The following is a 17,666-nucleotide window of genomic DNA, read 5'->3' as shown; positions in this document are numbered from 1 at the left end:
AGTGGAAATGTGTAACTGGTTTCAAAATTATCTCCCCTGTATCCATGACAACCAATGGCAGTGACTGACCACCCAGAAAGGATCACCATGATCAGTTAAGGGCAATTATTGTCAAACACTTAAGCTCCAAAACACTGCAATAGTGGAGACAAACATTGCCATAATTTTGCTGATACAGCATCTTACCCCCTGCTGTAGGAGTCCTACTTCAACTCTGGCATCAGGCCAGATAGTACATACAAACTTTTCAAAACATTTTGATGTCAGATAATAAATTTCATGTGAGCATGTTTCCTGCCTTTATTATATTTCAGAAGTCTGCTTTACCAGCAAAATCATAGATTTGACATTTCCTGAACTCTGGACGATGGTTTCATCCGAACTGGTCAAGGTTAACAGCCATACATATGCCCATTCAGATATCACAAGCTCATCACAGTGTTTATTTAAATTACATTCTATTAGCTTAAGGAAATACTATCTAAAGTTTGCAAGATGCTAACTGAATAATTTTCCCAATTTTATAGCATTCCTTGAACCACAGATGCCAGGGTGTTTTATATAGAAAGATTCTTTCGACTCAAATCTCGCAACTTGACACTTGATGGATTTTTCACCTGTTCCGTAACAGGATTTTTTCTATGAGTGGAGTATGGTGTGCCACTACCCAAAATAACGCTGATGCTGAGACTACTTTAATGAAATTTACTCCAGGATGCTGGATTGCATCAATTCCAAGGAACAGCAGCTTAACAAAGCTGGATTTATTGTCTTCCCATGAGCCTTTACATCTACTACAGTTAGAAAATGCTCTTTCCCTAAACACTACTCTCATTTAGAACAGTAATGATTCACAGTACTGAGCTGAAACTCTTGTAATGACAATGTCTGTGTTTAGGAAGGCCTCAAGCATCTACAACCGAGATCTCAGCTGCTGCCATTTAGGTTTATCCTGTGGTATTCAGATTTGATATTGTATCCCTCTTTATCTTTCCATATATTTTCTTATCTTTACCCTTGCAAAATCAAATTTATTACCCACAATGCATCACACACCATGCTGTAGCATAATCACCATGTACAGATTGCAATATAATTAGAAACACCTTGACACAAGGCAGGAAGAGTTGCCTCCCCTGGACCTTCCAGCCTTCAGGAGGCAGACCGCAAGATGGAAGCCTTTTATGGTAGGGCATGAGCATAGGAGCAAAGATACCACGGGGAAACTCAGTGGAACACAAAGGTCACAGAGAAACAAGGTGATCGAAAGATAGCTAACTCAAGTGTTTTGGAGTTGCCAGGAGCCTAACCATATGTTTTACACGCCTCTTTTATCTCTGCTGAGGTACCCTGTTGCATCGCATACCAAAATACCGTCCACAAGATGAAACTAATTAATTTACAGGTGTATGGCATTTCCTAAACAACCTATCAAAAATATTTTTACAGCTACGGGCACATGGTCAATATTTGATAATGGTAAGTTATTCACTTTCTGTTGTAATCTGATAAACAAAGGTTAGGAGGTAAGTCTGAAGATTCACATATGGTAAAGTGTTTGCCTGAAACTTTCTAAATTTTTCTCTGGTGTATAACTAAAAAGTGCATACATGATGTTCAATATAATGGTTCAAAGTCAAAGATGGTTTCAGTGACAGGAATGTTATTGTCAAAAAAAAAAAGAATACGGCTGAAATAATTAAGACACCAGTATCTCCCATAATTTCTGTAAGTGCTCGTGACTGTTGGCCATAATATATACATTGTTATCAGTGACATTTGATTATCAAATTTTCAGTGATATCAGTTCCTCTCAGTTTCCAAATATCTGTTGGGTTACGACATGGATCTCTTGAACTTTATTACAACATAATTCGTCAGATATAGTATAATTGTTACATAACACCAAGTTTGTGATAGAGACCTTTTTATACTTCATACATGAACAGTGGTTAGGAACATAGAAGCAGTGCCATATCTGACGCGATAACACCCCATATTGGAGAGACCCAGGTCTTCACAGCTGTGTCAAGCTGCAAAACCCTGGGTATGCTTGGCACACTGCTGGCAGGTTTTTCTACTGGTGTAAAAACAGCACCTCAGACAGACAGCTGAGGCAGGCGGTTGTAACCAGGATAGTTGGGAAGAACAGGGATAGAAACATTCCTGACATGTCGCATGTTAACTGTTACACCAACAGTATACCAACACAGGCAGACAAAAATGTGATGTCTGAACCTTATCGTTGACTGAATCCTAATACCTGCATCCCGTACAGTATGCACCTCTAACTGAAAACAGGCAAAGTACCAGAACACTATATATGTCTTAGTGCATCAATGCATAAACCTCGTCAAGATTATCATAGAAAATATTAAACTGAAATTGTACATTCCTGGATGATGTCAGTTATAACTATTTTAAACTGAATGCGTTATTTGTATTGGGATTTTTTTATTTTGCACAGACTGTTCCTAAACAATGCAACTACGTTCCACAACATAAATACATAAATATGAAAGATTTCACCATGGATGAACAGCTTCGTTGCCACCAAATGCAACTTCCAGACACATCATTAATACCTACTGGTCATAAATGACCAAAACAATAACATTTTCTAGCAAAATTCTTATATTCATTCATCACTTTCAGAAAGTCTATATCGCATCCCATACCATGACCTCCACATGAAACTAATCTGCTCATCAAACTACCATCAAGTCTAATCAGTTGTATCAGCATGAAAAAATTAAACCAGTAATGTTTTGCTATGACCTTGAGAAGAGATCTGCAACATCGCCAACATGAAGAAGTTGGTGTTGTTCCCCATGCTGGTAGCTAGCACCTACCAATATGTACTGGCGTTGACCAGGTAAGGCAAGAGGGAGACACACTACACCAATATCAAACATATCAGATTACCTGCCTCCAAACACCTTACCACAGTACATTCAAGTGGATGCTGTTTCCCTACTGCTAGCTCTGCTTTAGATACTGTTTCCCCAACTACAAACTTCCTTCAGCATGGGAAAGCTAGGTACCACGGGGGAAAAGGATTCTCGTTCATGAACTTGTGATATATTCCCCAATATCTAACACTCATACCGATGTAGACACTAATCACTTTCCCAGATACATCATGGTATTTTAACTAAATCATTATCACTAAGAACACTGAAGATTCCTCAGAGGAATCACAATTTGGGGTACATTATTTTCCCTGCAAGTGCTTCTAATAAACTACAACACAATGCCAACTACTTCTTTCATATCACCATAGTTAATCTGTTTCCATGACAGATGTGAGAGAATGAGTTTAGTTTAACAATATTCACTTTTAGCAATATTCAAGCAAATGTCATGACAGGCCTTGGGACACCAGAAATTCCAAGACGAGGACAAGTTTGTCTTTGGAATACCCATCATGAAGAAAAGGAATACCTATCACTCGTTTCATATGTTTCAGATGTGTTTTAATCATAAATCACACTGGGTTGAGTGGGAAACCTTTAAACTGGCATGCAGCATAAACATGCAATGTTTTATTTCAGCCCATTATTTCGCAAACAGACTTTTTAAGTTAAAGGTTAAAAACAACCATCCCAGTCTGCCACTACAGACACTTTAAAACCAATGTTTTGTAAAATCATGTTCCTTTAATCATAAACACTATGAAACACTCCATGAAACACTTAATCTTGAAAATTATTCTAAGACCAAAACACATGGTGGGATTTGAAGTTTTTGGCACAGATTCACGTACCATAACTAAATTAAATTGTTTCACCTCGTTGCCTTCTACTGACTTCTACTTTGAAATTGGTAATGGCAGAGCAGTGAGTAAAATTAATCAGTAAATTTGAGAAAATGTCTTGGAATCTATTAAAGTCAATGATTTCGAGCAAAATCATTGAAGCTGGTAGAAATCAGATGATATACCATCAAATCAGTTCATTCAAGAAAGCAACATTGACGACACTGATTGGGTCTACACGGAAAGTCAGTCATGAAGGAATGTTAATGACTACTGTGTGCATCAAGACTGAGGTTCACTGACAACACATACTGAGGTTCAGACAAGGGTTGCACAAGGACATCGCAGCATTATCACTGCTGTAAATCTGTTATGTATGGAAGTTATCATCACCTTAGCGCTATGATACTCAACAAAGTCAATGAGCCTGAACTCGCAATCCTGTTAGTCACTGCGTACAACAAGCATGGGTTACTGAAGATCACTTCTATCCAGCATCTTCACAGGTCTTGTGGAACAAACTGGTTGGGCCTGTAATATGCACAGTTGACAGTTCAAAAGGACACCTGACTGTCTACTCATGCAATAGGACCATATCCACAAAGCTATTTTAGCACTAAGGTGATCATGACTTCCATACTTCAGTACAGTTCAGCCTTACAAAAGCTGACAAGTAGGACACTGGTATCGTTTCTCCATTTAATACACTACACACCATGAAGGAATGTCAACATGGGTTCAAGTCCACAGAAACACTTTAGCAGCGAGGAAATCATAAGTCACAATTCAAAATAGACTAAAAGCTGTGGCTCCAGGGTTGCTATATACAACACACCTGTGCCTTCCATAGAGTGAGTGAATGACTAAGTGAGCACAGGGATGTCTTTGCACCGCTTTTAGCAACATTCCAGTAATATGTTGGGGGATGCCAGAAATATCTTGACACATTGTACCCATGTGGGGAATCGAACCCAGTCTTCCCACCACCAGCCTTCTGTACAAAAAGCAAACAATCCAATAGCATATGGATCCACTAGACATGCAGGTCTAGTCCCTCCACAACACGAAGGAAAAATTTTGGTTGAGTCACATCAGATATTCACACGATAACAAAATCTCCCACCTCTATCCAAGGCAAAATGGTAGAGTGAGTGAGTGAGTGAGTGAGTGAGTGAGTGAGTGAGTGAGTGAGTGAGTGAGTGAGTGATAATGCCCTCTGAGCAGTTTTTTTTCAGTCATTTCAGAGTAGGAAGGGAACCTGAAGTGATAATGACTCTGATGGAAGCTAGAAACATGAGGGGGTGGACCGAGATTCAAACCCATGAAGGTTTGTGGTATGCCAAGAGTGGATATGGTGCAGGAAGGACATCTAACGAACACTCACCAATTTCAGTGTTTAATCCAGTTCCAATGCAAATACCACGGCATTTTCCAGCAGCAATATTGGTTCCCTAAAAGACAAAGATAAATAATATCAACCGTCATCTTGAGTGGCTTGACATTACCCACCCTACTTCACCTCCTCTTCAAGTCAGTGATCAGTGCATAAAGGCGAAAAAACAATTCTAATACAAGTGGAGTTTAGGCTGAGCAATACCTTTGATGTGCACAGCTTAATAAATCTGTTTCAAATACTGACTAGCCAGGAGAATAAGTTATACAACAGAGATATGGTGCACACCTCCATCAAAATGAATTTTGGACATAAACAAGGACCTGGTGCAATCTGTATGAATTGGCAGTACTCAATGCCCTGGGTTTGTACTGCAGGTAATGGCTATGATAATTTCTGAACAAACAAGACAGAGTAAGGACATTTTGTTCTTAGATCCTTTAATAACTTTGCAAGAAATGTTGCGTTGTGGTGTTTGCCACTGACGAAAGCAAGGGAGTATGTTTTTTTGCCACTTCAAGCACTATTTCAGCTTTAAGTGCTTTACATGCCGGACCTACAAAGGGAATCGAACCCAGGTCTTCGGTGTGATTGGCCTCCTCACTGGTGTTTGGAAATAAATCTAGAACTTCACTGATAGTTTCAACAACTTACAGAGAAAAGGATGTTCTTCTTGTCCTGGTTCACAGCGCGGGGGTCGGGGATTGGGTCGGTGTGTTTCAGAACACTCACAGATTCTCCTGCAAGGGGAATAGCACATTGTATTTTTAACAATACACTAACCTCAATACCATAAACAAAATAGAATGGAAACTAGTCAATGTTACAATGTCACAACACAAGGCTTATGACACTAGGGAGGTATATCTGGGAGTCAGCCATTCTGAGAGTCAGCCGAATCACCCATAGCTCTGAATATAAGAATTTTATCAGAATTTGACAACTGTAGTATTACGCAAGGCCTGATAAACTGTTTAATAACATGGTTTGATGGACATCCCTTGAATACATATAGGTACCAGCAGCCTATGCAGATCATGTGACTTATGTTCGAAATATGCCTGTTCAGCCACACATGACTGGGCACACTGTAGACAAGAATCTAAGTGACCAAAAATCTTCAAGCACCTTGTATGTATCTTGATGTAACTAGGTGAGTACTGTTTCACACAGCTTCTAGCAATATTCCAGCAATATCAGAATGACAGTCACCATAGAAATGGTTTCACACGTATACATGTGGAGAATCAAACCCAAATTGTCGATGTGAAGAGCCAACACTTTAACTACTGGGCTACCGTACCACCCCAGGTTGATCTATACACCTCGCTGAGTGCTGAGAATGAAAGCCGAGTGCTCCCTGACTGATGTAATACTGTGGCACATGAGCAGTGCTGCTATTAAGCCAATTACGATAACCTACCAGTGAGGATAGCCTGATCAACTCTCAAGGTGGTGGAATGGACAGCGGTAATACGAATATCAGCAGGGACCTTGTCACCAACTGCAACCAAAGAAACAATGTGGGGTCAAGTCAAGACAGAAAATGAAAAAATCTGTCAAAAAATGGGAAAAAATTGCTTCTGATACCATAAATTTAACACCAATCATAGTCATACTGTTTCCTAAATTCCATAACTTAACTCTGAAAGCCATGAGTGAGCATCTGCAATCTTATGATTTTCAACACTAGTCTGAAGCCAGAGTCTTGTAAAATTATGTTCGGTCAAGTAAGTTCAGCTTGCATCGTCTATCAATGTAAAAATGATGCTTATAACCAAATTTGAATAAGATAACACTAAAGAGTTTCTGGCACAGTTCCTCTTAAAATGATTTAATTTCAAATTACAAACATACCTGACACTTCAACAATATCACCAGGCACGAGGTTTCTGGCTTTGATTCTCTGTATACCGCGGTGGTTCTGGCGGTAGACTTTGGCAATTTCTGGCTCATACTCCTTGAGAGCCTCAATAGCATCTTCAGCATTACGCTCCTGTGGACAAATATCCATTTACATTAATCACTGCAGGTATGGAATGCTGTCATTAATCAGTTATAAATATACAAAACTAATAACTTGGGTCATCTACTGTTTGGTTCAGAGTCAATGATTTACAGATTGCTGTCAGAGCAGTTGATTGTTGAGCGAGGCATTGTACCACAAAGAGAATACCATAATATGAATTGACAGACTGAGATTTATTTGACTATTTACAGAATACTGTCAGTGTTAGTGAGAGAATGATTCAATTTGTTCTTATGTCACGTTTAGCAATGCTCCATCACAGTGGGAGACACCAGAAATGGGCTTCATATAATGTACCTATATGGGGAATGGAACCTGTGTCCTTTGGCATAAAGAGCAAACACTTTAACCATTAGGCTACCCACACAAGGCTCCACACAAGCTCAGAAATGCTAGGTGGTATTACAGGGATTCAGTAAAGTTCAAACCCAGTCACTAAATTTCAGTGTCATCCGTAACTATTTTGTTGGAAGGTGGTCGAAATAATATGTGGGCACCATGAGAAAAGGATGAGAATTTTACTCGCCAAAAATAACCAGATGTCCATCATAATATCTTAATCTTCTTTGCCTACATTTTCCATTTCATATCAATTTCAGACATCTAAAGTCAATGGTCCAGTTTTATAATTCAGGGTTCAGGGTTGCTTCTGAAATAGTAATCATCAGGAAGCGTTGGAGACATTTCCTTGGAGACAAACACTACGCAAGAGCAATTCTGTTGCAATCATTTCTGGGAACTAGTAAAACTATAATCTAATTTCAAACCTCCAAATGAAATTTTCAACACAACACAGTTAATGATCATCACCATCTCATGCCTTGTTTGTTCTACTTATCTCCTAAAGATATGACTAAGATTAATCTGTTTGACCCAATTACTCAACAGGTGAGTTCTAGGCAAAAGGTCTGAACATCAATTTCCCTGAAATATCCTTTTTATTACATCCTTATCCAACCCCACTACCTTAATCAAAACTCTTTCCAACCTTACATCCATATTACATACTTATCCAACCCCACTAACCTAATCAAAACCTTACCCAACCTCATACCCATATTACACCCTTATCCACTCCCTCTACAACTTCATAAACAACCCTCAAAACATTTCAAGTCAAATCGTAAATGGTAAGGTTAAAGGAAACATGACACTTTACGATAGGGTTATTTCAGTGCTCTATCTGTTTATAATATGCTCCCAATATTAGCATATTAGTGCTGATATAGCATTCCCAGTGAGAGACATCGTCCTATCTCAACCCCACGCCTCCAGCTGTTAAGAGAGATATTCCCAGAGCTATTTCTCACAAAGCTGTACCTACATAACTTGGTTACCCTAGAGAGGCATCAAACACCATTAGGTGCCAAAGGTGGCAGTCCAATTAGTAATCAAGTCATGGAATTAGCTTGATGTGTTTACAAAGCTGTACACCTATGTTTTAAAACGCGTAAGAGAAATTTGATATGTCATATCTTTGTTAAACCACCCTCCTTGTCCAATCAGCTAGTCCCTAGCAAGACAGATCTGTATCAGGAAATACTAGACTTTCTAATGCAGGACGTAGAGCAAACACAAAATATTGTATGTTGGTAACACCAAAATAACTCATGCTAAATATTTCTGAAACCTATTTCAGCTTACAATCACATTAAGTTCTATTTCCACCCATATGGGGTTTCCTTTGACTATGGTTACCATGGTTGGTATTTGAGTTTACCCTCAAGTTAATTCAGGTTTTCAGTTTTACTATGTTGGATTCCAAGCTGTTAACTTGAGTAATCCTCAAGTTGTTGGCCTAGATAATCTCCAGTACATGACCTAGTTAATTGGCAAGTTAATCTCCAGCAGTTAACCTGGATAAGCTTCGAGTTATTTTCCATGTTAAACCTCTGACTTAATCGAGGGGTTTTTCCTTGCACTATCTGGCTGTGCTATCTGACCACCCATGGTCAGGTCAAGACATACAGACCTCAATACAAATGTAATGATTACTTTGTCTCTGAGGGGTGCTAAAAAAGATATCACCTAGTCTGTAGAATACCAAGAGTCTAGTTATGATCAACAGAGCTGGGCCACTGTTTACCATGGACTGGTGATCTAGGGGTCATAAAGCTGGAATGGACTACAACCAGACACAGGCAATTGCCGCTGTCTGTAATGAAGACTCTACTATGGCCTAACACTTTCCTTTCTCACCATTACACCTACGTTCTAATGTCAGTGTGTGGGAAGATAGTGGCTCATATCCTCATGTGGACAGTTAGACTGTAAGGTGGATGGGTGGATCCTTGGTTTGGTGGGATGGATCCATGGGTTGGAGGGGTGAATTCTTGGGTCAGAGGAGTTGGATCCTTGGGTTGGAAGGGTAGATCCTTGGTTTGGATCCTTGAGATATAGGGTGGATGCTTATCCTTGGGTTGGATGGAAGATCCCCAAGGTGAAGACGATAACAATCTCAGTGGGGTGGATGTGGTACATGTATCAATTAGTAGTCCTGCTTAGAATGTTTTAATACATGCACATATGTAATTAGATTCTCAAAAGCTGCTAATTTTAACCCAAAAATCAGTTTTTCTTTGCACAAAATAAGCTGCAGATTCTGTGACGTCTAACCCAATCAAGTACGTGTTAGTTATCCAACATGATCATGGGGCAAGTCATCCGCTACCCATGCCAAACATATGCAAGGTATAGGTGTGTTGATGGATGTACTGACGCATGGTGGCAGTAATTACCTAGTCAAACCTGCATAAGCAACTGAGGTCAATCATGGGAACAAGATACGTGTGTAGCAAGCGGTCTAATACTGCGATGCCCAAACATGCTTTGATGTGGGCCAGCAGGGTAGACAGAACAACCAACACTTTATTTCCAGTCCATTATACTCATCAAGGGAGGTAATTACTTGGGTCAGAGGAAGGTCACTACAACCAACTGGTGGTAATATGCTAATTGCTATTGGGTCCACAAATCCAGAGCATTTTCTGCAAATGTAAAAACTATTTGAAGGAATCCTTCGCAGCTGCCCGAGAACATGTGTAGCTGCTCTTGACTTGCAACTCAATAATGCTATTTTTCTGGGATGTATCATGAAGAGGAATTTTGGTCTCCAGGCTATACATTCCAGATTAGGGATTCATACTAATAAAAAATTTCAAATGTAAAGCTAACACCATAATTTCTGGATCTGGCTTAAATAAAACTCATATAATTTCAGTATTTAGTAAAAATTAAAATGTATGAGGTGAAGGAAAATAACCTGGATCTGAGAAGAAAATCCAGGAAAAAGGGTTAGCTCCACCCTATATTTAAGATACATAAAATGAATAAAAATTTAACCTACCTGCCACACTCCCACTATTGCATTGGCTATTAAAATGGTTAATATAACAAATGGTTCTACGAAGGCTGTCACTTGATCTTCATTCTCTTCAAACCAAGCTAAAACCTGCAACAGAAAAAGAGAAGTCATGAGACACGGGACAGACAAGTTAAAAAGGCGGGTCAGTCAGGTCATATAACATATTAGTAATATTCAATGAACACATCATGGAGACACCAGAAATGGGCTTTCTGCTCAAATTTGGAGAATCAAACCCATGAAATTTCAGGATGAGTGTGACTTCGGTTTTATGCAGCCACTAGCAATATTCCATCTGTATCATGGCTGGGGACACCAGAAATGGGCTTCACACATTGTATCCATGTGAGGAATTGAACATAGGTCTCAGTAGGATGACCCAGGGCATTAAAGCAGAGGATGGCGTTGGCAATATCACAGCTACACCACCTTTACCTTATCATATCACATTTGGACTAGGCAAACCATGAGCAGGTGGTGCTTGTATTGGCTGAGACTAAAAACAGTCAGCATGATCAGTGGTCATGTCACAGACATTTGCCGCTCATGACTGGGTATTAGTGTGGCACATCAAACCCTTTAAAACAAAAAGAAAAACACTGACAAATCTCATTTGCACTTCTTCAGTTATCAATTTTATATGACAACCATAATGTTTATAAGTACCTAAATATATTCAGATATTGTGCCAATCATAGAAAGGTTTGTTATTGATTCTGTTCATGCTGATTTGCATATAACTGCCTGCTTAACTGATAGTCCACAAATCATAAGCATGGTCAATAGGGATGTCATCCATTACAAATATTGATCAGAGTAAATGTGCGCATTCACAAATACTGTATTTACTGGTGCTAGATAAATAATTCACAAAGCCAAATAAACACTGATTAAAATTACATGATTAAAGATAAACATCGGAATGTCAGAAAAATAAATTTTAAACATTTCACGGATTATACTTTATGCAAATGGATCTCAGAACTGATGAAGTGCTTGTTTTAACTTTATCATTAATTGGTCGACATATGATACTTCAAGTCAGAATGAGAGAGAGTATGGTGATACGTCGCTTTTAGCAATATTCCTGCAATATCATGGCAGGAAACACCAGAAATAGGCTTAACATAATGTGCCCATGAGGGAAATTGACCCATGTTCGACATGAGCAAACACTTTAACCACTAGTCTACCTGACTGACCCTTTTAAGTCAATGTATTCATATTAATATTTCAAATCAATGGTGTCAGTCATGATTATCATGAGAAATGAAAATCATGGTGATTCCCCTTGCCTTCAGCCATCCATCTTTGATATTTCAGAGATTAAGTGACATACAGGTCCCAAAGAAAGAATTGAGATAATTCGTGAGAACAATTAGAAAAACTTGCTAAAAAACAAACGCCAGCATTCTACGCGAGATCCATACTTAATGATCTCATGCAACAGATAGACCTAACAGGCCCTGGTGAATATAAAATAACTGCTATCAGCCTTATATGACCAACCCACAAACACTGCCAATACGTCAAATCAATACACAGATATTTCTGTACAAAATGTCATCTTTAAAGAAGCATTTGTGCTACAAGAGATCACACTAACAGAATCTCACATCCAGAAACTCAGCCATGCAGATTACGCTTCATGAAGAAAAGTTAGACCTTTTTAACTTTCCGGCTTCTGTCTGTTAAATCAATCTGGATATTCTATTCCCTTTGTGCTAAATTAAGACCTCGGATAGATGCCAGCAATCCAGGTCTGGGTTACCAAACCAATAGACACATCTTCATAAGATGAGCAACAGATTAAGAAGACGGCCTATTGTCAGGACCACAATGGAGCTCCTTATAAACCAGTCCACATCCTGGAGCTTTAGAAAGACAAATTATTCTTCCTACATCTAACAGCAGACTTCAATTTTTTCACCAGTTGACAATTTTACATGATTGTTTTCTATATCAGCTCCTGGACAAGTTTCCCTTTTGAAGAAAAATCAATAAATTCAGCGTATTCTGTAAATGTTGGTGTTGGGGAAAGGGTGATAACTTCAAATGCTGGTAAAGTGCAGTATCCATGCGACAGTCAGTGATTATCTCCTCCTGTTCTGAGGCGGACATAAATCTACAGTCATTGGTGCAACCAAATTCCCAATGGGTGAAACAGAAATTCAATTATGTGAAAACAGTTATAAATAATAGGGCCTGTTGAGGCGACTTTGCAACTTTATCAAACAGGTGATAATGATTGTTAATTCATAGTTAATATGACATTCCTGCATATTAATAGTAATTATGTGTACACATGAATTGTGAGCATTATTAACATCGTATTTCCCTGACAAGGATCCATGAACAGGAATCCTTGATTGATCCCTGTCAACAAACTTTACAGAAATTTAATGGTAACAGTTCCTGAATGTGACAACCATCAATAGCTGACTAAGAGCAGTGGTCAAAGTTCAAATGTCATGTCTAGTTCGTAAGTGACCACAAGTATATAACCTTTGACCAATGGTATATCAACATCAACACTTTATCGATAACCTGAAAGTGTAAAGATATCAAGAATCACTAGTCGTGGGTGCACAACATAATGAAATATCCAAGGTACCTAGATAATGGTTCAACTGCACTTGTCTGATCTCTTGAGAACTGTCTGCTTGTAACTATTTATAGAACTGTCACATTACAAGCATCCTAGAATTCAATACACAATTTACAGGGTTTTAACATGTATCAGTTTAAGTTGAACTTAACTAAACAAATTAGAACTCCCTAGCAGAATGTCATAGCAGTGAACTGATGTGGAACTGTTGTCATTGAAATAATATATGGTAGAACTTCCCAAGAATAACAAAGACAAAGTCATTCTGTGTATTGTTCAACAAGAGATATAATAGGGCATGTGAGAGTGAGTGAAAGTTTGTAGACATCGCAGGCATGATTGTAATTTATGTGGGAATTTTGTTGATCGGTGTTGACTCAGTTTGTATAACACTAAATCATAAACAACTACAGATGCCTAATCACCTGACACACCTGTTTTCAACAAACAGTGAAAACGGTCAGGAACATGGCATCATGAATGAAGTGATATACTGCGTGGAAAATACATCAAATTACACAAACATTGTAAATTCAGTAGTTTCACAAAACACTGATATAAAATCTTGTGTCATCATCAGCTATTATTTTATATTTGAATCAGAGTAAAAAAAAAATATAAATACCAGCCTCATTGTTTAATGTTTAGACAGTAAGGATATAGTAGTGAGTGATTTAGTTAACTACTTTCAGCAATATCACTGCAAAGGATACCAGAAATGGGCTTCACCCACTGCACCCAGTGGCAAATCAAACTCGGGTATTCAGTGTGACAAGCACAATGTTTTAACCACTAGGCTACCCTACTGCCCCAGTTATAAAGTAGGAAAGCTACTAGACACCCAACTAATATAATAATCTAACACCACCAACATAACCCTGACAGTAAGGAACAATGCATTAGATTCACCATCTTGCATATAACACGAAACAATTTGAATATTTCAGATTAAAAATCTCATTGACATTTTTGAGAACTTGGAAGAAAATAAAACAATCTTCTGCTTTTACAATGTCAAAGTGATCTAGATACTCTCCTCCCAAGAAAATCACAATGTTCAGTGGACTGGAGCTGGCACACTGACCTACATCAGTGATCAAGCCACTTTCAAACTAATGAGATAAACAATCCTTTCTCCCAGCATGCCTACTGCCACCATCACACAAGCTGCCAGTGTACATCTGCTGGAGGTGTCCAAATATAGTAGAAGCTCATCCTCCCAAAGCCCCCTGGGACAAAGTAGAGGTTAGAACACTGGTAAAATGTTGCGATTCTTCAGCTTACTTATACAATCATCTTGGAAACCCAGCTTAAAAAAATACCACCACAGGCATTAAGCTAGCTCTGGCTGTCAATATATCACCGTTAGCACTGCTAAAAAAACTAAACTATCTTCCCATTCCACGATAAAATATCATTCCCGGTCTATATTTTGCTTCGATTCTCTGCTTCGTTTGATCAAGCAGGAATCTGTGGCAGGTCTGTCTTTTGAGAAATTATCAGTCTGCAGGGTACTGCCTGGCCTGTCTCTAAGAGTGCAAATCAAACCTAGATTATCCATCTCTACAAAGAAAGATAACTTCTCAATTTTAAATTTGACATTATTTTTGCCAATATAGTTTTAATAAGAGATGTTAGTTTTGGAGCTATATTTTAATGTAGGTGCTATGATACAGAGAATATTTCAAGGGCTTATCTCCTATGGATAACTTATCTACATAAGGCAATGCTTTCACATCCAGTCCATAATATCCAGGAAATCTATAATTTTAGCAAGTTTATCTCACAACGACCATCACATATCTTCCACACCAGACATTATTACGACTGCAATATCACAATTTTTAGGTTGATATCGTAATATTACATACCTAAGAATGTATCTTAATGACACCATTTTTGAAACCATCCATTTGACCTAGAAGACTAATATTCACTAAGTCTTGGTGAAATCATTACAGAATCAGACACTGAAAACATCTGCAGTGAGTGCCAAACGCATCTGACATCTGCTGCCCAATACCAACCTCTCAGCATCTGAGTTTGTTGGTTCCAGTGTTAGTTGGTGCACTAGCTAAGCTTACTAAATGAATGGAAATATAAACTCAAGCAAAAGTTGCAGACAGCATCTAAAGTAATATTAATTTAATGAGGCACCAAGTTCTGTCAACATCACCTGCAGACAGGAAAATTTATTCTGGCAAGATTGGAAATAATGTAGCTGTTATGGACTCAATATTTCACACAAAGTGAATATGTGAAGGTATCAGCAATCTGCACCAAGTTCTGATAGTCAGCTGGAACCAAATATCCGAAATACCAGATTGGCCTTTTGAATTCACTCCTATCATCCACATCCTTTTCTGCTGATGCAGGGTATTGCAAGTATAATACCTTATTCAATATTCCGCCAAGTTTCCGGTGAATTGCACCTTCAGTTAACTATTTAGTACTGAGAGTGAGCGGTGCTACCTAGCAACTCCTATCTGTGGAATAACCTCCACGTCTGCTCAAGGACATGCTCCGGCAGCACTGGCAGGGGCAACAGTGTTGGCAGGAAACACTGCTCCTGTTGTACTCATCTCTCCCCAACAAGCCGTCTGCCAGACAAGTTTTGCCATCCACAACTGATTTTTCCACCACTTCATCATCGTTTCTCAGAACATCACTTACCTCAAAACCAACCTATGCTTAAAAGAGCCTTGGTATTCATTAAAGAAGAATTGAGAATCTTCACAACTGGAATCTGTTTTGAAAGCATGTTTCTGTGTTTCTTTATAATTCAGACATATCCATGCATTTTTCCCATCAGTTCTTATTCGTTTATCGTTTCTGCAGATTTTGGTTTATTTTCAATATTCTCAAAGGAATTCAAACCTATTCATCTACATGATCCAAGACTGGTATTTATTGTTGAAGGTTCTTTCAGCTAACCATTCTTGAAAGATATCTACTTGCATAATTCCCTTGATAATTTATTTTCTTACAACATGGTTTAAAGTAGGCTGTTCACTTACACTTATCCTCTAACAAGCTCACAGAAACAACAGGATCTTCTGTTCTGTTAATGCTTCAAACAATTTTTTTTCGCAGAGCTACTGAAATCCCACAATGCATTACAAGGAGTTAAGGCATGCGCTGTAATCATTTCAACTTGGGGAGAAATAACAAATAATGACGAGTTCTTTCCAAAACTGGTGAAAATACTAAAAACGCTTTCTTTTTTCCTTTTAACACCATTTAATGACAGATGTTTCAACTTTACAAAGGAAAGGTTTCATATGATATATGAATTGTTGCTTTTCATGACAAACTTGTGTAAGTTAACTGTGACAAGAAACCAACATTCACCTAAATCAAAGATAGCTACACATCTACATTAAGCAAACCAAGACTGGCTATGTAAGCTCTCTAACATACAGAACCATGACTAGATAGGGCCATGTACGAGTGTCTACTGTGTACATACTTATTTCAGCAAATGACAACAAGATACCAGTGTTTGTACAGCACCAACCAGCACCACACCCAAGCAGACGTCAATAAATCTCTGCAGAAACCTGACTGTCCTGATCTCCAATAATCACCAAGATGGACGCTCAGTGTCCAGTGACTGAAAGTAAGGGTAGGAAATTGGCAATGCTCTTTAACTGATTACAGCTAATGTGAGCCGCACCAAGAGCATCGTAAACCATGGAAACTGTGCTGACTGTACATTTACAAATAGTATCACGCACAAAATGTATTGGTGACAAGCTAGACGTCCATAAAAGCAGAAAATTGGAACACAATGGAGCAAAACTACGATGATCCATTTTTATTTTTTAACTGCATACAATCATTGTTTCATTGCATCAGTGTCCACTGAAATTCAATATTTTACCAGATATGTAAAAAAATTCTAATTATATTCTATTATGTCCCAAGTTTTGATTGACAAAATGCATTTTCTGTTGACTGTGACAAAAATTGTTATTGGCAGTGTATGTTGCTTGCTGTTAACAACTCTCTCTGCAACTCCATTCCATCTGTATAATAGCAGTCTTGGCGTAGCGTCTAGACACACAAACAGCAGTGATCGACACCATGAGCACAAGTCTGTACACTTGGAATGTGACTGACCACCCATTCCTGTTGGTCTCCTTTTACAACCAAGGGTAGCTGAATACCAATTCCCACCTTGAACTGCATGAATCAATCAGGTTTGTATGCACTGTCCACCTGTGACAGAATCAGGCCTACTCGCTGCCACGAATACGCCAGTTAACCATTAGAGAATATGGACATAATGGAACAAACAATTAAAGTGTTGTTCCAAGAGCTTCAAATGCAATATGATCAAACATATTTTCACTTGCCATCAGTCATGTTTTCAAGTGGCCAGGCCAATCCAAACTTCTACTTATCTCTCACTTATATAACCCAGTCCACTTATCACTGGAGTACACGGGACAGACATGCCCTGTATTGAAGTATAACCTGCCCTTGCTTCCTGTGCTGACAAACCATATAAAA

The 17,666-nt window shown here is 38.6% G+C and overlaps 1 protein-coding gene across 4 annotated transcripts in view; it reads right to left on the bottom strand.

Moving 5' to 3' along the window:
* LOC137256067 (calcium-transporting ATPase sarcoplasmic/endoplasmic reticulum type-like) overlaps window positions 1-17,666 on the bottom strand; it is a 54,469-nt gene that overhangs the window by 23,952 nt on the left and 12,851 nt on the right. For all 4 annotated transcript variants that reach the window (XM_067793783.1, XM_067793766.1, XM_067793756.1 and 1 more), the window contains exons 4-8: window positions 10,526-10,630; window positions 7,008-7,146; window positions 6,574-6,654; window positions 5,805-5,890; window positions 5,142-5,208 (exon numbers count right to left, since the gene is read on the bottom strand). In XM_067793783.1, the coding sequence (XP_067649884.1) occupies window positions 5,142-5,208; window positions 5,805-5,890; window positions 6,574-6,654; window positions 7,008-7,146; window positions 10,526-10,630 (478 nt within the window). The remainder of the gene's footprint in view (window positions 1-5,141; window positions 5,209-5,804; window positions 5,891-6,573; window positions 6,655-7,007; window positions 7,147-10,525; window positions 10,631-17,666) is intronic.

This window comes from Haliotis asinina, chromosome 1 (assembly GCF_037392515.1).
Source record: "Haliotis asinina isolate JCU_RB_2024 chromosome 1, JCU_Hal_asi_v2, whole genome shotgun sequence".
Lineage (NCBI taxonomy): Eukaryota > Metazoa > Mollusca > Gastropoda > Lepetellida > Haliotidae > Haliotis > Haliotis asinina.
The sequence above is the reverse complement of the archived record's forward strand: the minus strand, read 5'-3'. Positions and strand labels throughout refer to the sequence as shown.